Source organism: Sceloporus occidentalis, unplaced genomic scaffold (assembly GCF_023333645.1).
Source record: "Sceloporus occidentalis isolate IW3139 unplaced genomic scaffold, rSceOcc1.0.p SCAF_5, whole genome shotgun sequence".
NCBI classification, from domain to species: domain Eukaryota; kingdom Metazoa; phylum Chordata; class Lepidosauria; order Squamata; family Phrynosomatidae; genus Sceloporus; species Sceloporus occidentalis.
In genome coordinates this window covers 50728142-50752588 of record NW_028316985.1, presented here as the reverse complement: position 1 = coordinate 50752588, position 24447 = coordinate 50728142, and the positions used below count along the sequence as shown (strand labels likewise).

At 38.4% G+C, this 24447-nt stretch overlaps 1 protein-coding gene across 1 annotated transcript in view; it reads left to right on the top strand.

Annotated features, from left to right (window-relative positions):
- Positions 1–24447, top strand: part of LOC149312146 (otogelin-like protein) — a 111731-nt gene that overhangs the window by 56505 nt on the left and 30779 nt on the right. Inside the window, exons 28-37 of the mRNA XM_089527174.1 lie at positions 3720–3836; positions 6123–6279; positions 7202–7228; positions 9049–9216; positions 10602–10880; positions 12454–12571; positions 14683–14762; positions 15916–18491; positions 18903–19080; positions 24236–24378. Coding sequence (XP_089383300.1) covers positions 3720–3836; positions 6123–6279; positions 7202–7228; positions 9049–9216; positions 10602–10880; positions 12454–12571; positions 14683–14762; positions 15916–18491; positions 18903–19080; positions 24236–24378 — 3843 coding nt within the window. The remainder of the gene's footprint in view (positions 1–3719; positions 3837–6122; positions 6280–7201; positions 7229–9048; positions 9217–10601; positions 10881–12453; positions 12572–14682; positions 14763–15915; positions 18492–18902; positions 19081–24235; positions 24379–24447) is intronic.

Here is a 24447-nt window from a genome sequence, read left to right as displayed (position 1 = left end):
CAGAGCACCTTAAAGACAGCTTCCAGCCATGGTGGCTGGGAAAAGCTGGCTTTTTGCTGCTTCTTTTTTGGGCAGTTTCAAGGCAGATTGTGGCCACAGTGTGCAGATTCTGTGGTCCCAGTCTGCCTTCAGATGACATGGCTTGAAGCCACCCTTTGGGGCAGTCTGTTTTACCCCCCAAGTCTGCAACATGGTGTGAATTTGGGAGGCATCACATTTTTTTTAACAAGGAAAACAAGGTAATTTTGTTTTTCTTTGTACTCACACATGATCCTCCAGGAGTGGATACTTTGTTTGAGAGGAGAATTGCAGTTCATGTACTGTATATACTCATGTATACTTTAAACTTTAATAAAACTTTAATTAAAAAATTGACCCCAAAAACCTGAGTTGACTTATCCACGGGTCAATGTAAGTACTATACTTTAACTCTTATTTTAAAAAGGAACCATTCCCTGATGAAAAGCAAGAGCATAATCTGTCCTGGAAGCACTGATACCCTCTATTCTCTCATCCATCCATCCTTTAGAATGAGCACAAACAGTTATGTCTGCTGGAATTTTATAAGTTCTTTGACATTGTTTTGCGTTGCTTCATCCTTTAGATCATTTGCTATAGGCTTCTAAGTTTTACCCTCGACTTATACATGGGTTATATCAAAACTCATAATTTTGGCCCCAAAACCTACCCTCGACTTACACATGAGGTTGACTTATAGTCGAGTATATACGGTAGTTTCCATGAGAATGGTAAGATGATTGCTCCCATTATTTACAAATGAAATCCCACTCTGAGAAACCAGAAGTGAGTTTCTTCCACCTGCACTATCAGTATACCACTGAAATGTTGCCTGAGTCTAAATGTGACACTTGATTGGTGGGATAGGAGGAAGAAGAATGTGGAGGGGGGAGTGAAGGAAACTCAGGATATTTCAAGGAAGGTTTTGAATGGAAAACCATGAATATGCAGGTAAAATTAAAACAAAAAAGATCTGGAAATTCTGAATACTTCTGGAAACCTCCAATACTATCTCATATGCTGCTATTTACCATGATATGGTAATGTAAAAAGGGAAATGATGAATTCCTTCCTGATTTGGTTTTCTAACTAGACCCTCCATATATCTGAATGTAATATCTCCAATTTAGCTGAAGCAGTGGTTTTAAAAACATGTTTTGCCTCTGTTCAGCCACTGCCTTTGCAGTTCAACCGTGCAATGAAGTGCTCCCAGCTCCCACTCCTGTGCTGCCGTATCAAATTACAAAAGCCTTAACTAATTTTCCATCCTCTGCCTGATCTTTCTCTATTATAGCTATTTCTCAAGGCTGCTTCATACAGCTTGTTTGCTACATGGATATAACTAATATGTTACACTCTAAATCTGCCAGATTTTTTTTAATAGAACCAGAACTCAAGGAAGCTTACAACATTTGAAAAACAATACAGATGTAAAGCAAATATAAATAAAACATATAGAAAATTATTATTAAAAGGAAATTAAACAATGAATTGGAAAACAATTTAAATTAAGAACAATTTAAAACATTTATTAAAAAGACAATAAATAAAAACAGTACATCATACTTTAAAAAGCCTTTTTGTTATAATAATTTCCCAAAGCCGTGTTGGAATAAAAAAGTAATCACCTGCAAATTGGCAATTTACAATAAAACATAACACACTTTCAAGCTACAATGACAAAATTACACTCAGAAGTTTGGACATGGGTCGGGCCGAGAACATTTCAACACCCTCTCATAAATGCGGCCGCCCGACTCAGCAGAGAACCACAGAGGCTGGACAGGCTCCTGGTGGGTCTCAACCCCAGTACGCGGGGCAGACTTCATGGCCCATGATTGTCTGGCTAGGGGCTGGAAAGGGAGGCACTTCCTCCCAGCGCTGGGACTACAAGTCCCAGGAGGTGCCAGGGCAGAAAGTGCTTCCCAATTGGGCATAATCGGCTGTGGCACTGCCCAGGATTGGTGGGGGGGAGCAAGAGGCAGGATAGCCATTTGCCAAATATCTTCTTTTTGTTAATGTCTCAGTTACTTTGCAAATTGAATGGAAATCAAATTGAAATGTCCACCCTTTCTCCTATTCACCTGATCACTAGCGCACCTAAGCCACATCTAAAGTTCACCCATTGACTACTCCCTGACTACTCAAAATCAGCATTATTAAAGTGGAATTGAACTATTGGATTGGAAAGTGTCGCAAAGCAATGATGGGAAAGGAAGTCATTAATGGATTTTTGGGTTAATAAAAAGAAACACTTTCCAAATGGTCTCCCACCAGGAGAATAACAGAAGAGGATCATGTCATGTGATAAGCCTTAACTGAAGATGCACTTATTCTGATGTAATTGCAATTTACCTGCCTAGTATGATAAAGCTCTTAGAGAAGAGCCTCCCACAAACATCTCAAAGCCAGATCAGGATTGTGTAGGAGAAAATGGTGTTTCAGATATCATGCTCAAAGTCTAAAACAATTTGCTGCCTGAAGTGATGCAGGAAATTATGCTTATTTTCCTCCTCTCCCTTCTGTAAAGAGAGGAGTACAGTACCCAAAGACAGTCACAGTGCTTTGGCATGTGGCAGAGAAATTCTCACAGGCATTTCATTATCTCTCTGGCAGCAAAGATTCAATAATTATAAATTAACTAAAAATTTGCTGTCCCTTTGTGCCACCTAAAAGCTTCCACCTTATTCTGTTTAATGGCAAGACTGGCCTTGCTGCTGACAAATATTTGTTGTTGTTGTTATTGTGTGCCTTCAAGTTGTTTCCAACTTATGGCAATCCTATCATGGGGTTTTATTGGCAATATTTGTTCAGAGAAGGTTTGCCATTGCTTTCTCCTGAAGCTGAGAGTATGTGACTTGCCCAAGGTCACCCAGTGGGTTTCACGGCCAAGCGGGGAATTGAACTCTGGTCTCCAGAGTAGTAGTCCAATCCTCAGACCACTACACCAGACTGGTTCTCTTCTGACAAATATACATATGTCTCTTTAAATATATACACAGCTAATAGCAATCAGCAGAGAGAGGTTGGACATGTTTATACAGTGAAATAGACACATAAGCATTTGCAAACATTTCATGTGTTCCGACAGGGTACGTATAATAATATCTGCACATAAATTTATTTGGAGGCTTTTTGTGTATGCTGCAGATAACATCTTTCCTATTGTGACATTTATTTGTTTAAAAAGGTTTGGAAGGACAAATAATTATCTCCACTGTTTTTTTCTTTCTGCTGATGTTTTTATTTTGTTCTTTTGCAATTTTGTCAGGAGACAATTTGCTTCAACTGTTCCTGCTTTATATGAACTTAGTTAGTCACCTTTGCCCTTATAATCAAATCACTAAAATTTAGCCAAATGATACATTGGCTAAACAGTGTTCTGTTTATGATTTACAGTTGGCTGCTCTGGAAACAATGATATGTGGTACATAAAACATAAAAATTTTGTGCTAAAAAGAAGGATTAGGGTTTAGGGTTTTTTTAAAAATAAAAATAAAAAAATAAACAAGGATCCTTTCCAGATGAATATTTTTAGTTGTAAGGAAGGCATGAGACAGGCTTGGAGCATAACAAAACAAACACTATGTCTCTTCTGACTTTATGTGGACATTTCCAAGAACATATACCATGCAGAGAAAATCATGATACGCCTAAATACAGTTATTGATAATTGTTCTGTTTGTGTTTCTGTCAATCAGTGTGCAAGTCCCAATGAAACCATAAAACCATGTGAAGTCCATCAGAGCAAGTTCCCTTACGCCAAAAAGGAATGCTCAGTTTTGTACAGTGATGTTTTTGCTCCCTGTCGCAATGTGGTAAGTTAATACTGCATAAACCATCTAAGAAGAATAGGTAATTATCAGATATTTACACTAGATTGATAATATGAGCCATTACACATCTTAGTACTTCCAAGTGTTTCTACTAGACCACATGTTACTTATGGACTCTTTGGGCCAAAACACATTGCAGAAATAATCCGGTTTGAGACCACTTTAACGGCCCTGGTTTAGTCTTATGGAATTCTGGGAACTGTAGTTTGTTGTTGTGCCAAAGCTCTCTGAAAGAGAAGGCTAAATGTCTCCCAAAACGACAGTTCTCAGAATTCCCTAGCATTGAGCCAGGATAGTTAAAGTGGTTTCAAGGTGGATTATTTCTTCAGTGTGTTTTGGCCCTATGATAGGAGTGTACTTAGTTGATTCATAAGAAACATCAGCTGTATCCACTAGGGCTTACCCATCATTGTTATTTTGTGGCACTTTTTGGCAAACTTTGCCACTTGTGGACTTCTTTTTCCAGGGACAACACACACAAAGGCATCTCATCAAGACCAGTTACTGACCTACCCACAGATCTGTAGTTTAAAAAGGATGTGGTATAAATAGATAGAACATATTCAATTTATCTACCAAGCAAAGGGTGGAAATGGTTTATTGCCCACAGTTCTCAGAAACCTCCAATCAGCACGCCTAGATTCAGAGCTAAAATGACCACTGGCTGAGCTTAGTAGCTGAGCAAGTTATTACAGCAGGTGGCAGCATTTGCTTTCCAGTGCAAGAAAGTAATAACTGCCTGACTTCGTTAAAATTTTTTATCATTATAAGTTCTCAAGGGAGTAGCCAAACATAGGTTAAAATACATAGGTCAACTCAATAACATTTACATGCATATACAGGAGTCAAAGGCATTTACATATATATAAAGCTGATGCAGCTGCAATTCCAAGGTGATGCAACATAATGGGATCTTATTAATTTTGATAAACTGTCACTTCTGTTTGACATCCATCTGTTCCTGAAACAAATTGGTCACACATGAGTCTTTCTTCAATGTCTATAGCTAAAGTAAAAGCTAAAGTAAAGAATTAACCTAGTTTGCCTGCAGTCTCCTTCCCATATCCATTCTTTGGTTATATCTTACTGCCACAATGGCTAGTTTCCTGTTTCTGGTGTATTTAAATAAATGTATGTTTTACAGTTTTAATAATTTTCCATTCAAAATCTTTCATTCCATGCCCTATCTTCAATTTAGGAGCTTATTGCATGATCTTTAAAACTGGCTCAAGCCTCCCGGGCTGCAGCCAGGACACGGGATGGAGGTGGGGATTGTCGCATGCTAAATTGCCCACCTAATCACTGCCCATTATCAGACCGGGTCCAAGCCAGGTCCCAGCTGTCCTCCGCCAGTTTTTTCTTCATGCCTTCTATGGCTCCTCTTATATTTATGTTTAACTATCATGAATCATGTTGAACTTTCTACAGGCAGGCAAGGATAGATTTGCTTAGATTAGCTTTTGTCATCTAAGGAATTTATCACATGGCTTAAAAAACAACTTACCCTGCTGCACTGAAGTCTCTTTTGGGATAAAGTCAGGTATTATCACTCACAAAATGGTGCCGATGTTGCTGCCCAGCTGAATCTTAGCCAACCTCTGGCTAGAAGCTGTGCTCAGCCAGCCTCTTTTCCAAACCAGGAAGCTCCTGGCTTTGCAAATTGGCCAGCTGCTTGCAGCTTATAGCCGAATGTTAGCCAGAATTTAGCTGGGCGGTGGGATTGGTGGCATTTTGCATGTGATAATACCTGACTTTATCATGAAAGACACTTCAACACAGCAGGGGTAAGTAAGCCATGCGATAAACTCCTAAGTTCAATAAGTTCAAGCAGGTTGTTGTTTCAGTATAGTGATGTGATTCAGTTGTGTGCTTCACCTGCTGTTATGTTCTGAATTTTTTGTTAGCTTCCTTGCTAACAAAAGGAAGAGTCAGATACAGGTTAAAAGAAGACAAATTAAAATCAGTTAAAATATTTTAAAACAATTCAAAACCATGCACTTGTGAAGGTCTGTAAAAAATAATGTAGGCTCCAAATCAGTTGGTCCATGTTTTTACTGGAATGAGAGCAATGTAAGTACCAATTGAGCCTCTAAGGGGTCAGTATTCCATAATGATACCTTTTGCATCAATTTATTTAAATTACAATACGTTTAAATAACTGCACAATTTTCCATGAAGGACTTTGACAGTCCATACTCTGCATTTCAATAACATTTTAACCAATCCTCTCATTTTTCAGAAATGTTGACTCTTCTCCATGTTTTTCAGATTGATGTTACATCATTTGTCAAAAATTGCCATACTGACACATGCAATTGCAATCTTGGTGCGGACTGTGAATGTCTGTGTACAAGTATTGCAGCTTATGCACACAAATGCTGCCAGGAGGGCGCAGTAATTCATTGGAGATCTCCTTCTCTCTGTCGTATGTATGGTATTTATTATGTCCTTAAACATAGGTGTAGAGAAAGTGGATTATTCTGCACTTCATTGATTGATTAAATTACAGAGGCTGAAAGTGCTAATGCTGATAAGTAGTGGTACAATACCGTAAACAGTATGAGAAGTGGACAATTTTGTCGAGTCTGAAAGCCACATTTCTGACTGTGACAGTCTCTGAAGTTTGCGTCCTGCCAAGCTAGAGCCTGGAAATAGTTGGAAGTGTGCTTCTGCTCTTGAAAAATAGATATTTATTCGTGTTAACCAGTGCAGGGGGCCCTTATAACCTATTTAAAAAAGACTCATTCAGGACAGGCAAGTCATTCCCCTTTTTGCTAGTAGAAGGACAGGGGATGTGTGGAATAGCTGAAGTCTGCAAAAACAGCTCCCCTCTTCCTAAGCTATACGATATGAGTTCTGTAGTGATTTATATTTGTAAAAATGGATCCTATGTAAAAATCTATACTTTATCATTCTATTTGAGAGATCTAAACCTAACTATCTACCAATCTCTCAATTCACTTTTATTCTGGTATTTTTATATTCCTAGGTTCTTGAACTGGCCTTTGCATTAACTTTGCCTATTTTATAAAAGAATAAGTGAATGTTTAAGCAAATTTGGAAAGTTTATTTTCCATTGCATTTAAAGCATGGGTTAAAGCCTATCTTGTAGGTGCAAACCTGCACTGAAATTTCAAATGTTCACATTCAGTGTATTGCGTAACTAGAAAGGTGATCCCAGAAAATGATGCTCCCTGTTAAAAAATATGGAAGGGTGTGTTTTTGTGAATCAGATTTTATTGCCTGACTGTGAAATTGTTTTGGAACTATTGCCGATAATGAATTCCCCAGTTAGATTTTGCTATGAATGCTTCTAAACAGTGTACCTGTTTTTTTTTTTCTTTCAGCTTATGACTGTGATTATTACAACCAAGGTATGTAGCAATTTTGTGGATGTTAAAAAAAATTCTGAACAAAATGCAAAGAGTTTTCCAAGATCCGATCCTTCTGATTCAAGAGATAGATGTCTACTGACCAATTGCTTCATACAAAAAATGCTTTCATTTACATGATCAGCACAACATTTGATATATAACAACATTTTAATCATTTGTCAGTGGGGCGCAACCTTAAGAGAATCTGCCCCACTCCCCACCCCATGCTCTGCTTTTTAGTATATTCAGTGAGACAAATAGGTTCAGGAACAGTTGCAGTCCAAGAGAAAGCACAAGGAAAATTTTGTGTGGTTCGGTTAGTCTAATAGGAGCATGGAAGTGTTTGAATTGGGAAGATCAAGTCTCAGCAATGAGACAGAAATTGTTCAAATATGTACAAGTGACAGTTGAGGAACTATGCAGATAAACAAGTATTCAAAATCAGTATAATAAAGGACAGAGTTTGCTATTCTACTGTTTACAGGAAGAAGGTATCAAGTAAACCCAGATGGTCCAGACAGAAGGTTATTTTGTACGCATATCTACATTATTTTGTGAGGAGGATGGGAGTGGCAGGAACCAGTAGAAGTGAATATTAGGGTATCACAACGCATCCTCAGTAGCTTCCAGAGTAATCTTTCCTCTGGAGTTGTCAATCCTTTGCTTCTTTGTGTTTTATAGAAACCAACCTAAGGACATTGCCACATTGGACACTATGGCGGGTTACAGTTTGAAAAAGGGGCGTCTCTTCCAGACGCCCCTAACCCTATCACGGACAGAGTCTGTGACAAATGGCGGTGGCCGTTCCACACGGCCGCCGCCATATTGACGTAGCGGATGCTGTGCATCCACACATCGTGCCCCGGAAGTGACACTGTGAGTGCGCGACTAGCGCCTCGCGGCGTCTCTTCCGGGGTCCAGGAAGGAGCACGATTTCCGCGCTTCTTCCTCAGAGCGTCCAGGAGCCGCGTGGTTTGGCCGCTGCGGCTCCCGGACGCTGAAAGCGGAGGCGGAGCCAGACCGCCGCAATCCGGCGGTCTGTAACGCGCCCCCATATTCATCTTAAATAATGTGATTATATCACTATCAGCCTATGACATTCTAATACTTTCTATGCTGTCCTTCTGTATTCTTCAGGTCTTATTCATGGCAATTATTGTCATAAAATGCACACACCATCCCAACCTGTATAGACAGCCAAGGTTCTTCTTATTACTCATTACTTGTGGTTTGAGTGAACAGAGATTAATTACCTCTTTAATATCATCTCATTTGCAATGTCAGTTTCTCTTCCCACTACTGTGTGAATGTGTGAGCAAAGAAGACTTCAATTACTAATTTTATCCAATTTCTTTTCATTAAAAAATTAAAATGGTTAGATAAAAAGAAAAAAAATGGTACAATGTTATTTGCCCTTCTGAACAGAAAGTGAAATTGTGGCTTTCAGAGAGTAGTTAATGACTATTCATCCACAATAGCTAATTCTCACCTGTGTCCATTATCAAGCTATGAAATCTGCTTGATTTTTGAAATCCCAAAATAAAATTCTCCCTACAAGGAGGAAAATTGAATTAAGGTAATCACAACTGAACAGGACATGCTTGCCATTTGATATTAAGGAAGGATCTTGATCATGATTAACAGGATTGTTGAACAGAATAGTACTTATTTATTGCTTCTGTAGATTCTCCATTTTACTTACTCTTTTAGAGTTATAAAAGCAATACCTTACCAGCAGTGGGGTAAGCAATTTTTTTCTTTCATTCTCATTTTATTTTCTTTCTTCTGTTTAACATTTGATTGTCATTTCCCTCTTCCAGGGCTTGGAGAAGGACCATACATTTTGGCCAGCTATGGTCAGAATGATACTGTTATAGGAGTCAATATCACCAGCAAAAAGATTTTTCCTTTGCCTAGAATCAGTATCAGTGGAAATGTGTATTTTAATTTTATGTTAACTCCTGGACTTTTCAAAGATAAGATACTATGTAAGTTTTATCTTTAGAATTTAGTGTGATCAAACCTGTTTTTAGGAATTACAAGAAAAAATTTAACCTTTCTATACCAGAGAATGGTTTTATAACAAAGTTTTGAAAATATGAGTAAATTTGTTAAGCTATAAAAGAGTCAAGGGAAATTTTTGTTTGTTTGTTTGTTTAGGGAATTTATATCCTGCCTTTCTACCAAAATGGGATTCAAGGTGGCTTTTTATCTTTGTGTGGGATTTTTGTACAGATTTTTTTTTTTTTACAGAACTTTGTCTTTGTACAGTTAAGACAGGGAAGAATTTAACTTTTTACAAATTTAGCAGTCCTGAGCTCCCACTACTACCCACATTTCCTACCCATTGCAGGACATAGAAATATTTAGAGGATTTGAGGTGTCGCTTCATTGACCTCACATACCATATAGAATTGCTTCGTTAAGATGTTGGTTATTTTTGTTTTTATTAAGATTTTGAGGATGTTGGAAAAAAAATGTGGTTCACAAGGTCTAGGAAAGTACAAAAATGTACCCCAGCAGAATTTTTCCAACCTTGGTAGTCTTCTGATCTGTGTAAAATGCTTGAATATAATCTCAGATGTAAGGGTCTTTCTCCAGTATTTAAACATAAATGATTGTATTTAATATTGAAAAAGAAAAGAAATAGTTAAGTTCCAAACTGAATTGCTGAGTACTTTTATACAGACACGTATTACACAATTTCTAAGATGTTGCTTTGTACAGGTTTCATAATTAAGTTGATAAATATAGAAAACACACCTTGGTTCAATAATCTTCATTTATTAATGAGTTATTACTCTGATTCAGATTCTGAATCTTTTTGAATTTCACCCATAATGTGTACATATTAGAACTGGGTTAACATTTAGCATCGAAGAGCAAAGATTACCTCACTGAGGATAGTAGTAATAAGGCTGCATAGTCTGAGTGACCCAAAGTATCCTCCCTTTTTGTCTACCTATCCTGACCTCTCTGTGATGTAAATTGATCCCCTTTGGGATGGTTTTCTTCCTCTTCCCCCAGTTCCTCTCTCAGCTGTTCCCTAAGCTAGATGAGCTTAGTACCTGAATAATTTTCCTATCTTTGAATGATGTTCTTATAATAAAGCATTTAGTTTTTTCTCTCTAAACCATTGGTGTCTTTGCTCCTTAATCATGAACTCTATCTGCTGCATGCCCTCTCCATTAGTGTAGGCATAGTACAAGAATAATTATTATGAAAATAAGCCACATTAATATATCGTTAGCAAATCTTAGTATAACCTTGCAAGAATTGGTTTAGTATTAAATAGAACTTTAGCTGTATTACAACATTTAGGATTTGGTAGCTGATGCTTACTGTTTATTGTTGTGGATTTAATTTGTGGCAGCTCCATCTCTGGTTTCGCTTGAGTCTGCAGAAAGACCAAACTACTTCTTATATGTTCATGACAACAAAAGTGTTTGCTTAGAACAGTGGGATGCAAGCCCAGCATTTCGTAGAAGGGCAACTTTCTTCCATCATCAGGGTCTTTGGATCCCAGGTTATAGTGCATTTGAACTGCATAGGAAGAAAGGTTTCTTCATTATACTCACTACCTCTGCCGTGAAAGTGTCAAAGTATGACAACTCTGAAGAATTTAAACGGTCCAGCAGCTTCAGTATAGAGGGTGAGTTACACATGATAACTGGTTAGGTGAATGGGAGATGTTACATTATTGTAGTAGCACAGAGACTTTACAACTACTTGTAGATAAAAAAGTTTAGCTGTTGTTGTTATGTATATCCCGCTTTTCTCCCAAAATTGGGACTCAAAGCCATGTACTATACTTACTTCTCTCCTGTGAGATTTCAAGAGGGCCTCCATGGTATAACACGTGATATGAAGACTTCCATTTTCTCCTATAATGACTGGGGTGATTTTATATTGCCACTCCTCTGATATGCCCTCAGCTTTCAGAAAGTTTTACTATTAATTAGTGTTTTCCTGGTGTTTAAAGTACATGCTGTATGTTATAAAAGCATGATACAGTTAGCACTCCTTATCCACGGATTCAAGCATCCATGGCTTGAAAATATTTTTAAAAAGTATAAATTCCAAATAGCAAACCTTGATTTTCCATTTTATAAAAGGGACATCATTTTGCTATGCCATTATATTTAATGGGGCTTGGGTATCCATGGATTTTGTTATCTACAGGGGAATCCTAGAATCAAACCTCAGTGGATAACAAGGACCCACTGTATAGATATGCAAGAACACATCATTCTCACTAACCCATTTTTCTCAACGCATGGTTTGGACAGCCAGAGATGGTGAAAGTGTAGCCATCCAAATATTGCTGGATAGCAACTTCCATCACCCTTCACTATGACCCTGTGTGATACAGATCCCTCAGTATTATGCTATGAAAGGACAGACATCACCCACTGATGTTCTACAGTGTACACACAATGAAAAAAGAAAAAGATATCTAGCTGTAATATACAACATGAGGACAAAACTGAGGCTGTTGTACTTTGGTCACATCATGGCCGAAGGCAATAATGCTTGTAGGGTGGAAGGGAGAAGGAAAAAAGGAAGACCATGTACTGTACTGCCACTGTCCTGAATTTGTAAGCTCTGAGCAGGATGGTAGGTAACGAGGGACTTGGAAGTCTCTCATTCATAGAGTCACCACAAGTCAAAGTTGACTTGATGGAAGTTAATTTGTTTCTATTAAGCAAGTCAATACAGATGGAATACTGCCTCCAAGAAGATTGCATCAGGAACACTGACTTTCGCCTTACTTTTTCTTCAAAGTGAATTTATACTTCCCTGTCAGCACTGATCATGGTATAGAGACAGTTTGCATCGAAGGGGCCATTACAAACTCTTCTGGATTTTCAAATCTTCAGGAGAAACCCTCTTGAGGCTGCCATTACCTGAGAGGCCCAACTAACAAGCCTGCTGAAGAGGATTTTTACCTGTGTTGTTCCCAGACTGTGAAATGTCCTCCTTTTAGAACTGTGATAATTTGCACTCATGCTCCTTTTAGGAAGGGTGTAAAGATGCATTTTCTTTTAAATGTTTTTAATGTTTTTCTGCCCTTTGTGATTATTTTAATGGTGTGATTACTGTGGTTTGTTTTAAACTTGTTTCCAGTTATGTTTAGCACCTGCTGCAAATGCTTTTTTATTTGGTGAAGCAAGTTTTAAAAATTGTGGTTTTTTTAAATAAAATATGTTTTTGTTGTTTCTCAGAACTTCATACAGCAGTGCCTTATAGGAGGATGTGTGAATGGAGATATGAACCTTGCACAAGTCCTTGTGTTAAAACTTGCAGTGATCCTGAAGGAACAGCATGCAGATTTCTTCCACCGTGAGTACAAATATTTTCTGTAACCATTATTTTGTGTAATCTTTTTTCCATTGTCTATGTTCATTAACCTGTATGGAAAGTCTTGATGACATTTTTTTCAAAAAGTTGGATTTTGTTTGATTATAAAGCAATATGGTTTCTAACTCCTGCAAAGGCAAATGTGTCTCATTGAATGTCCCAATGTGTAGAACAGGGGTGTGGATACTTTGGCCTCAGTTTTTTGGCCTACAGTTCATATAAGCCCCACCCATCGGTAGTTTTAGAAAATATAGGCCTGAACATGTAAAAGGTCCTTGAAATAGCACAGTTGTAGTTAAGGGATGGACAGAAGATAGACTAGAGTCTATTGACAACTTTATACATGGTTTGTAGAAGGTTGGTGAGAGTTTCTGAGTTCTATAACCAAAAGGACCTCTCTCCTTTCTTCCTCTGATTGAACTATTTAAACTAGAAAGAGTTTGTGTGTGTGTAAGCAACAAGGAGAGGATCAGGTATGGATTTATGTGTGAAAGACTTCGGAGATGAGTTCTGGGGCTAAAAACAAATTTCTAGATTGGGCATAGAAGCATAGATAGAATCATAGAATTGAAAGACTGCAAGGGCCATCCAGTCAAATCATACCCAACAGATTGTTATCCAGCCTCTGTTTGAAGACTTCCAAGGAGGGAGACTCCACTACACTCCAAGGGAGTGTGTTCCACTGTTGAACAGCTCTTACTGTCAGGAAGTTCCTCCTAATGTTGAGGTGGAATCTCTTTTCTTGTAGCTTGCATCCATTTCTCTGAATCCTAGTCTCTGGAGCAGCAGAAAACAAGTTAGCTCCATGAGCTCATAGGCCTGGGCCTGCTCCTTCATTCTAAGTGTGGGTCTTCCATTTTTTCCCAGCCATTGCTTTGCTGTTTACTCTAGTATTTGGACCTCAGGTTTTTAGTATACTAGACCAGCCATCATACCTCTAACTTGTCAATACATATGTTCTATCCAAGTGGAAATTCAGAACAGGCTTCAGGTGTGTGGACTGTTTACTGAACCTGGAAAGTAATGGGAGAAGAAGGAAGTCACTATTCTAGACTGATGTGCAGGTGGCAGTTTCCTGGCCTTGCAAGGCATAACATGTTGTACTGGAGATGGCAACAATTTTCTGTTTGCAGGATTTCAGAATTTCACTTTGTTCAGCACTGGATCTAGTTGCAATTTAGGCCCCTGCATTGCCAAAAGATAATCTTTAGTGGTAAATCAATGTGGGAGGTGATTTACTGCAGAAGAAACATAAAAGTCGTTTAACAGTTCCAGTATCCCTTTGCATCAGGTGGTAGGACTGGGTCTCTAAACAACAAATTCTAGCCAGGCTATTCCAAGGTCAGTGGTTCCAACACTCATGGTTAGATAATGGGGCTGTGGTCCAACACTCATGGTTAGATAATGGGGCTGTGAGTGAGGAACCTGGAAGATGGATCCTCAAGATAACACAGGGCAGAATCAAACAAAGGGAAGTGAGATGTACAGGTGTGTACAATTCATTCCGATAGATATGATAACTTGCTGTGAAGAGGCATATTACTTCCATCCTAATAGATAAAAGAACATGTGGAGAATAAACATATTGTTAACAGGAGAGTTTGCCTAGTAATGAACTACCATGTAAAATCTAATAGCAAAGACAAAATAACCCTTTCAATAATACTAGACAGCTGTTAATTTTTGGTGGTGGTGCTGACAAAAATTCTAGAACCTATCTGCTGCATATCCATATCCACTTTTTTGTTGTGTGCCTTCAAGTATTTTCTGACTTATGGTGACACTAAGGTAGTTGTGTGTGTGTGTAGGATAGTACAGTAGGCCAAAACTTCCAGTTCCCTCTTCCTTCTTCATTGAAATAGTCTCTGAGTAGTGCTTGTATAGCCTTTCCCAATCTGGTCTCTTCCAGATGTGTTGGTAAGAACTCTCATAATCCCACAGCACTGCAGATGTAGGATTATATGAGTTGCATCTGGAGGATGTCAGATTGGGGAAAGATGATTACAGCCATGGAAACATCAGAATTTTTGCCTTTTAAAAAAGACTGCAGAAATAATTACTGTGCATTTTTTCTTGAACTTTTTTATTTGTAGGGTTGAGGGATGCTTACCATATTGTTCTAAAGACATGATTCTTGATGAAGTCACACTTAAATGTGTTTATCCAGAAGACTGTAAGTGTCCTTATACAATGGTCCAAACTTACCACAGTAATATAATACACGTTGGTTATAAGTGATATCACTCAGTGTTAGAGAGATATTTTGGTGTCTTTTAATAAAATGTGCTATATTAGCATTTTCAGTTCTGTGCATACTTTCTAGTGAGTAAAAGCAGGACTGCTAAGAGTGTACTTGTGCCCTGTTGAAGAAAAATCCATTGCAAGGAGCAGGGGCCACTGGTTGGTGACTTCAAGCCAGCTGGCTGGGTGAGTGCCTCTGTTTTGGGCCAAGCAGGAAAGGAGCTCCTGGTGGTACATGAAGATCAGAAACAGGAGGAAGAAATTCTTTTCCTGTTCCCCTCCCTCCTTCTTTCACACTGTGGTTTTCTATCAGCTGGGAAGATACTCCAGAGCTCTGCTGCTTACAATGCATGCAAGCCAGACATGTGGCTGGGGCATGAGGGGAAAGTAGGGTAGACATTTGGTTCAGTGGACATGGGGAGGGGGGCATGGAAGAGTCTCCAGTGCCTAGGAAAGAAATAATGAATAGTATCACTGAGAACGAAAAAGATATATGTAACATAGTCAGGGCCCAAGCATTTTTCTTGAGCCTTGAGAAAATATGCAAAGAATTGTTCTAGTAATTTAAAAATTGGAACTCTAAATTCTATATATATGGATAACTCATAAAAGCCTATCTCTTTCTTTTAAAATATGTCAGTTCCATAATTTTCAAAGTATTTCTCCAATATTTTGCTGGCAGAGAAAATTGTCAGGCCCACTTTCCATTACAAATTTTGTTGTTGCTTTTACATAATTTTATAACAACAAAGCAGTGCAAAACATTTTCTGCTACTCATCCTAGTCAGCAAGGGCAATACATGGGCCTAATTAAGCTTTTACCTGCATGTCCCCTGAGGAAGTTGGAAACTATGCCCCAAACTGTGCAGAGTTGCCAGTTACTACACTTCCCTTTTCATCCAGGTTGGGGGCCTTACACCTGTATTTTCCACTTTTTTTAGAAGTGGAGGAAACTAAGTGCAGTCTACTTTCCCTCTCCCTTTCTTTACCGCAGAGAAGCCTTTCTGGTGCCAAAATATCTAGTGGGTACCAAATTAGAGGAAGCTGCTATGGAATAACAACAACAACCTTTTTTTTTTTTATAGGCATACCTGTGAAACCTACAGAATCTTCATCTGGGACAAAGCTTACCCTGCTAAGCACCCATCTAGTAGACACAGTGGAAACATCTTCACAAATGCCTCCAAAATTTGTTACTGAAGGAGTTGAGCTAATATATATTAATCTGACTACCAAAATAACAACTGAGAAAATAAAGAGTAATGAGCAAATGCTTACAGATCTTCATACAGCAGCTTCATTTCACACAGTCACAACTTTGCTTGATAGCTACAGTGCCACAACACCATTTGGAAGAACTGGATCTACATCTCCAACAACTTTCCCAGTTGCTTCAATCTCAACAACTACCGTAAAAACAACATCCAACAGTACAAGTCCCATTTTCTTCATGTCATTGCCCTCTGAAACTTCAGCTATACAGCTATCGACAACATTTCCTCTAATGACCACATCCACAAAACCATTAGGATCTACAATCCCTTCTGCTGCAGTAGCCACATTACCTGTTCAACAAGGCTTTGCATCTGCTGAAACACCTATAAGCCTTTTAACAACTGGAAGTCTTTCCACAAGCCCTTCTCCTGTGTTGATAGGTGCAGCAACACAATCTTTATTAACAGAAAGATCATCTCTTCCAAGTCCCACATTGTTTACACATTCACCATCAACACACACATTTACTGTGGTTTCAAAAAGTAAGCCCTATCTGTCTTCATTCCCCAGTACTATGCCTCCAGTTCCCTTATTTACTTCTAAATTTACTGTATTTGATAAAAGGCCCCTTTATAGCATCTCATCTTCAGACTCAATGACAATTCCACCTGTCTCAAAGACAGAAACTAAAACATTGCTACATACATCTGTTTCATCACCAAAAACACTTGTGACACCTGAATATATTGTTCCCTTAACTACAAAACATTTTACCACAACTGCCGATATACACAGTGGAATATTATCTTCAGTTGCTACTCAAAGACCTACAACGTTATCTTCATTGGGTCTGAATGTGACACATTCAATGTCTGCATTAGTGACGCCTCCAATTACATCTCAGCGACCTAAAGCAACTGGAGAAGTTACAATTGTCTCAAAGAGCTTTCATATAGGCCCTTCCACAGGTTCTTTCCCGGGTGTCCCTCAAGCTTCCAAACCATTTTTAGCTAGTACAGGTCCAAAAGAAAGTAAACACGTACTGCATACAGATTCATCTGCAGTACCAGCTGTTTTTATGAGTTCATCAGAGTTTACTGGGACCAGGGCTTTGCCAAGTAGTACTTCAGAGTTACCTATAAAGATGCCATATGATACTGTACAAACAACTTCTAAAGCCAGTGTCGATAAGTTTGTCCCACAAACAGAATTAAAAGCTTCATCTGTAGTTCACAGTGCAGATACATCTACTACTTTTGCAGAGTTTTCAGGAACTTCGTCTTTTGCAAGTCCATCTGTTTTACTCACAGTATTAACAAGATCTTCTACTCCTCAGATCTCTGTTTCAGCATCTCCTTCTGCACATTCATCAATAATGCACCAAACTGGCACGACTTTTTCTCTGATACCAACTGCTACTCACATACAAATGCCAGTGGTATCACTTGGTGAGAAAGCTACCTCAAGAAGCCCAGATTCTTATCTTGCAGCATCTCCTTCAGTTATTCCTTTATCAAGTGCAGATATTTCTACAATAGGTACAACATATTTACCTCCTGTGAAGGTCTCAGATGAAGCTGTGCTGTCTTGGAAAGCTACAAGTTCTTTGACTATTCCAGTGGACAATAGAACATTGTCCTCATTACCAAGTACATTCAGTACTCAGTTTGCAGAGCAAGCATTTACTGTGGGTGCACTTTCAAATATTACATCAGTTCTGGCAGATGTTACTGAAAAGTACTCCCTTAGCCCCTCAGTTAGTTTACTATCATCTGTGGGCACAACAGGTCCTCCTAAAACTGAGCAAGTTACTGAATTCTCTCCTGTTGGTTTGAAATTTCACACTGCTACAGCATCAGTTCCAATTCCTGCTACCTCCCAAACAATGATGTATGCTTCAAATATTACTTTGTTTACACCCAGGTTTTCCACAGAAGACTTCAGAACAATGCCGATTAAAACGGCAGAAGTGATTACCTCAGGTGGAGGAGAGCTGAGTGTAGCACCGACATCTGAACTTAAAAATACAACTTCTGCTAGGGAAACTGCATATTCCCTAGCAAGTAATCAAACCTCAGAAATACAGGAAAGTACACACACTAAAGAGCTGTCACTGCTCCCAATTCAGGTGACTCCATTTATCAGTGAAGGCAGCACAGTGCCAGCAAAACCAGTCACACTCTCTGATGTGACAGCATCTGATTGGTCTAGAGTTCCTCCACCAAAATCATTTGGACCTTATTACAGTGTGACCGAACCACAGCAAATAAGGATCACTAGCTTACCAAATGTCACAATAACAGATTCATCACATTCTCCTGCAGTGTCTTTGGGAACACAAAAATCACAGGCGGAAATGGAAGTGATGGCAACAGAAAGTCCAGAATATGCTTCCTTTGGCACAATGATCCATTCCCTTATGTCTGCAACATCCCTTGAGTGCACGGTGAGGATATTTTTGCCTTCTTATTTATTTTGCTATTTATTCTAATGTCTAATTTTACTCAAAATTTCTATTTGAAATTTATTATGTCAAATTTTTAAAACTTGCTTTCATTTGTGCTTCATTAAATGCCTCTGTCTTTATATTCAATTCTTTTGCTTTAGTGCCCAGCTCTTCATAAAAATTCCTGCAGATCTACATCTTTGAGTGTGTGCATTTAGTAATCCCTGTATGTAGTATCACCGGTGGGCCAAATTCTGCTGCTTTCTTTACTAAAGTTATCTACTTACAATTCGGTCATATACCTATATCATCTTTACCAACACATCCATTTATAGTAATGGTGAAACTTTGTTCATAAAATAAAACAATCCTTTTAATGACAATTTTTCCCTGTCTGTTACAATGGAACAGCCACGGTATCTTGATCCAGTAGACCAATGTACTCAGTATGTGTGCATTAATATGGGATGGATGCTGTACAACCTCTCAAGGAACTGTCATAAAAATGTGGAGAAACCTGACTGTGGTTTTCGAGGGATGCCAATTCAAATTAACAGTGACAGCTGCTGTCCAGAATGGGAATGTCCTTGTAAGTCTTTGCATAGGTTACATTATATTGTTTATAAGTAAAATCTGAAAATTATGATTTGCATTTAAAAACTGATAATAATTTTGTACTATGGGTCTATATGAAACTCATAAAGCCCAGTGCACCCAGACTTAGAGTAGACTAGTGAGCTTTGATTCATTCACATTATCCTATTAATTTCAGTGTGTCTACTAAATCTAACCCATAGTTTGCCTAGTATAATTAAGCCAAACAGGATGTTCTAACACAAGTCTACAGAGACAAATTCTAAGTTGAGATAGGAAGAAAAATAACTGAATCATTCTGTAGAGACAGAAAGTTTAAAATCTCTCTATGTGGAAACTTCTCCATTTAAACTGCAATCCTACACATCATTACCTGGATGGAAGTGCCACTGAACTAAATGAAACTAATATCTAGGCAGATATTCATAGGATTGCACTGTTGGGTCTAGTTCTCACTTAAGTGGAAAGCTTGCCTAGGCAGTACCATTTAAGATTTTGGATGGGCACCACTAAAAACATGACTATCTCTTAAAGCCTTTGGGTCATACTTATCTATCTTCCAATGTGTCAGACATACCTCCCCATTCTGTGTTATTTGCAAACTTAGTACGTAATGGTCTTAGGACAGAACCTTGAGGCACTCTACTTGAGATTTCCTTCTAGTTTGCAGCACAACCAATGATGATGACTCTTTGAGCACAGTTTTCCAACCAGTTACAGATCCAACTGACAGTGTTCCCATCTATTCCACATTTAATCAGTTTGCCAATCGAAACATAATTACACTAAACCTATAGTAATATGCAATCATTTCTGACCTTAGGAACTTGACATGTGTGCCAAGCTTCGGTATCTGGGGTGGGGGGATACGTTCCAGATTCCCCTGTGAATACCAAAATCTGTGGATGTTCAAGTTCCGTTGTCCCCAATGGTGGTGTATCTATGTGATGACGCCATTAGGAATAGTCCCCGTTCTTCCGAGGCAGGGCATGCATGCAGCTGCACTGCCATTTGGGACAACGGAACTTAATGGTGCCATGGCTAAATGCACTCACTGCCACTGGGGACTACGGGGACTGTCCTTAATGGTGGCATGGCCAAATACATGCACCATCATTGGGGAAAACATGGGCTTGCCATCCACGGATGCTTGAATCCGCCGATGGCAAGTTCGAGGATACCAAGGGCTGACTGTACTGAGCTGATGAGCTTATGACTGGAAGTGAGCTAGGTTGAAACCCCCCCTCCCCTTTTCAAACTTCTGTAGATTGTTTGGATGCTAAATGCAAAAAATATGCTTCTGTGAATTTGCTATAAATAAATAAGGTGGGTTTTTAAAGCTAGTTTCCAATCTGATGTCATTCAGTCTTGATTTTTTTTAAAAAAGTTTTCTTTTGAGGTGATACAGTGGACCCTTGTTATACGCTGGGGTTTGGCTCCAAGATCCCCCGTGTATAACAAAATCCGTGTATGCTCAAGTCCCATTAAATATAATGACATAGCAAAATGGTGTCCCTTATAAGAAATGAAAAATCAAGGTAAATTTATACTTTTTTGGGACATTTTCAAACCCTGTATGCTTGAATCCGTGTATAAAAAATCCGTGTATAAGAAGGGCCGACTGTATTACCAACACTCTAATATTTGTTATAAAGAAAGCTAAATCTGCTAAAAATAACCCCACAATGGCCCCTCAAGGACACTGACATGCTTTTTTCAGTATTTTTTAAAATATATATATTTGGAGTTTAACCCGAGTTAAATGGTCCCCTCAACTGTCTGATACCCTCACTAAGTTTCTTTCTAGTGAATCAATCAAGCGGCTTTCTTTCACAATAGCAGATGCTAACTTGGACTCTGAAATACTGTCTAATTATAATACTTTAATTAGTTCTCTTCAACCACTATTAACAGTTACCAAAAGTAATTCTGCTAGAAATAAACCAATACGCCATCAGAATTGGTTTGACTTAGAATGCAAAGAATTATGGGCATACCTTAAATATCTTTTCAAACAACATAAATTAAATCCAACACAATTTTCTGTATCTGAACTTTTGGAACAGAAGAAAAGATACAAGCTTTTAGTCAGAGAAAAGAAAAAGGGTGCCATGATAGACTCTTGGAACAAACTAATTATGTCAGCTAGTGCAAATAACCCCACCTTATTTTGGAAAGAGGTTGCTCCTTCATTTATTAAGAACTCACACAATTATACAGCCCAGATCCCAGCCCACATATGGGAAAGTCACTTTCTCAGTCTTTATGATTCTGTTGAAAATACTCCAAACTCATTAGCAGCTGATCTTATGATAGAAGTTTCTTCTCTTCCCCTTTGGCCTCCAGTTTCGCACTCAGAGATAAAGAGTCTTATCACTCAACTCAAACCAGCTCACGCCCCAGGTGCAGACTTTATAACTGGTGAAGTACTTAAAAATAATCTTGATTGGTGGGTTCCGGTCCTCTCTAAATTATTTGCAGCCATTGATAGATCTGCTTCCATTCCAAAAGACTGGGGCTTGGCCATCATAATCCTGATATATAAAAAAGGCAATAGATCCGATCCCTCTAATTTTCGACCGATTAGTCTCTTGAGTTTGGTGAGTAAATTGTACACAAAACACCTTTTAAATAAGTTTATAGATTGGCTCGAGTCCGAAGATATTTTGTTGGCTGAACAGGCAGGTTTTAGGCCTGGACGATCCACTATTGACCATGCAATGATATTGCAATATCTTGTTGAAAAATGCCTCCATTATGGTCAACCATTATATGCAGCATTTATAGATTTTAAGTCCGCCTTTGATTCAGTTAATAGATCTAGATTGTGGGAGAAACTATTGTGCACTAATATAGATAAACGACTCCTCTTGCTTCTTATTAAGATCCATGAGAATTCTAACATTAAGGTCAGATGCAGTCTCCAAGGTCATGTTTCTAAGGCTATTCCTGTCAAGGCGGGTGTAAAGCAAGGATGTGTCCTAGCCCCCACTTTATTTAATTTTTATATTAATTCCCTTGTGTCTGCCTTGAACAATCTTTCTTTTCATCCTCCAAAGCTGGCTAATAAGCATATAAACTCATTGCTCTATGCGGATGATGTCGTTATCCTCTCATTATCTCCCATCGGACTTAAAAGAGCCCTAAATTCTCTTGCTTTGTTTTGTAAAGAGGAGAAATTAACAATTAACTCCTCCAAGACTAAGATTCTTACCTTTGCTCACCGCTCCAAATTGAGACAATGGAGACTTGATAGACAACATATAGAGCAGGTTAAGACTTTCAAATATCTCGGGATTGTATTTCATACCTCTGGTAGGAGAACAGCCCATTCAGAACTTGTCATTAGTAATGCCCAAAGAACTATAGCGGCTATTTTAAGATTTTTTTTCACTAAAGGTGCTCAGTTCATTCCAGCCGCAATTAAACTGTTTAATGCCAAGGTTCGCCCTCAATTGCTATACGGAGCCCAATTGGAACCATATAGTAACATAAATGTAATTGAACATGTGCAAACTAAGTTCCTTAGGAGAATCTTTCAGGTTGCCCATTGTGTTCCGAACGCTGTTCTCAGAAGGGAGGCTGGGACTATTAAAATAGAATCTAGTCTGTGGATTAGTATACTCACCTATTGGCAAAAATTGCATAAAACTTCTGGAGGTCTGACAAATTTAATTTTCCTGGATTCCTTTAAATCCTCTTGGGAAATTTCCCTCCTTAAGAAATTAAATGAGCTTGGTCTCAATAAAAATGAAATTTTAAAGCTTGACACTGATAGAGCCAAATCTACTATTAAAAAAAAAAAATCCTAGAAGCAGAAAGATATATGGACTCAACTTCCCTTTCAAAATATGTCATGTTCAGTGCTCAAGTTTTGGTCCCCTCCCCAGCTCCATATCTGTTCCATGTTACTCTCCCGAAGTTCAGAAGGGCTCTAACTCTGGCACGTTTCAATGTGTTGCCCACAGCCATGTTGGAAGGTAGATTTAAAAAAACACCTTTTGAAATCCGTTTTTGCCCATGTGGCTCGGGCACTGTTGAAACCAATGAGCATGTTTTCCTTTATTGTCAATTCTATAGAGACATTCGTCACCAACTGATTAGCCCACTACTGTGTAAATTCCCAGGCAAACCTGACTCCTTTTATTTACGCCTCCTATTGGACAACAATGATCCTACAGTATCCCTTAAGGTGGCTAAATTCTGTTATATTGTTTGTAAACTGCGCCCTCAACTGTCAAATGGCCATTTTATTACCGTGTAGAAAGAACTGTTTGATACCGTACATGTACGGTCTACTACCAGTTTATATTTTAATTTGTTATTGTTATATTGATATGTTGCTTGTGTGATTTGTTTTTATACTGGTCAATGACCGAATAAATTTTATTACTATTACTATATATTTGGGGATGAGAGGCACAGGTGGTGGCGATGGGCAACATTGGGAACCAAGGTACAGCAGTGTGCCCTGCTGGTCACACATAGTCCACTACTGATACAAAGCTGAAATTTACAAATCATCATTGTATAGTGTATAGCTTCTGAGAGAGCTACATGATTGATCTTCCCTTTCTACTCAATGCTGTGAATCCAGACTGTTTGCCATATTCTGCAGTGTGCACATAAGCAATGCAGTTCTTTCATGTAACAGAATACACTCTGTTGCTATTTTGGGATATACTGACTAACTGTATAATATGTGACATCTTAAGATTCCTACAGTGGCAAGATATTAGACTAGCTGGTCATTGATCCCTTCTCTGATTCCCTGATTTTGTTATTCTATAAAAACTGCAATCCTATGTAAACTTTTAAAGGAATCCCCACTGAAAAAGGTGGGACATAATTTGTATCAGTAGTGGACCATGTGTGACCAATAGGGCACACTGCTGTACCTTTGTTCCCAATGTGGCCCATCGCCATTACCTGTGCCTCTTATCCCCAAATATAGATATATTTGTTGCTATTGGACAGTGATCTTCATTATTTCTATATTTAGTGAAATGTTTTTTACACTTTATTATAAGAAGTAAGCATACTAAGTTGTGAGAAAGACTTATCACTAGTACACTGGATCCTGGATTCGGTAAAGACATCTGAATTGTAATGTTCAATGGTGATATCATTAACGGTCAGTTCTTTCCTAGGTCAGTGCTCTGTCCTGTCTGAATTGAGCATTATTACATTTGATGGAAACAACCTAGCACTGTATAAAGTAGCTTCCTATATTTTAGTCAAGCTACCCACGGAGATTATTGTGGCTCATATTGAAAAATGTCCCACTAATCAGGTAAGAAACTTGTGTAGTACTATATTTTTATAGTGTGATTTTAATACTGTTATTAGAATTATTGTTGTT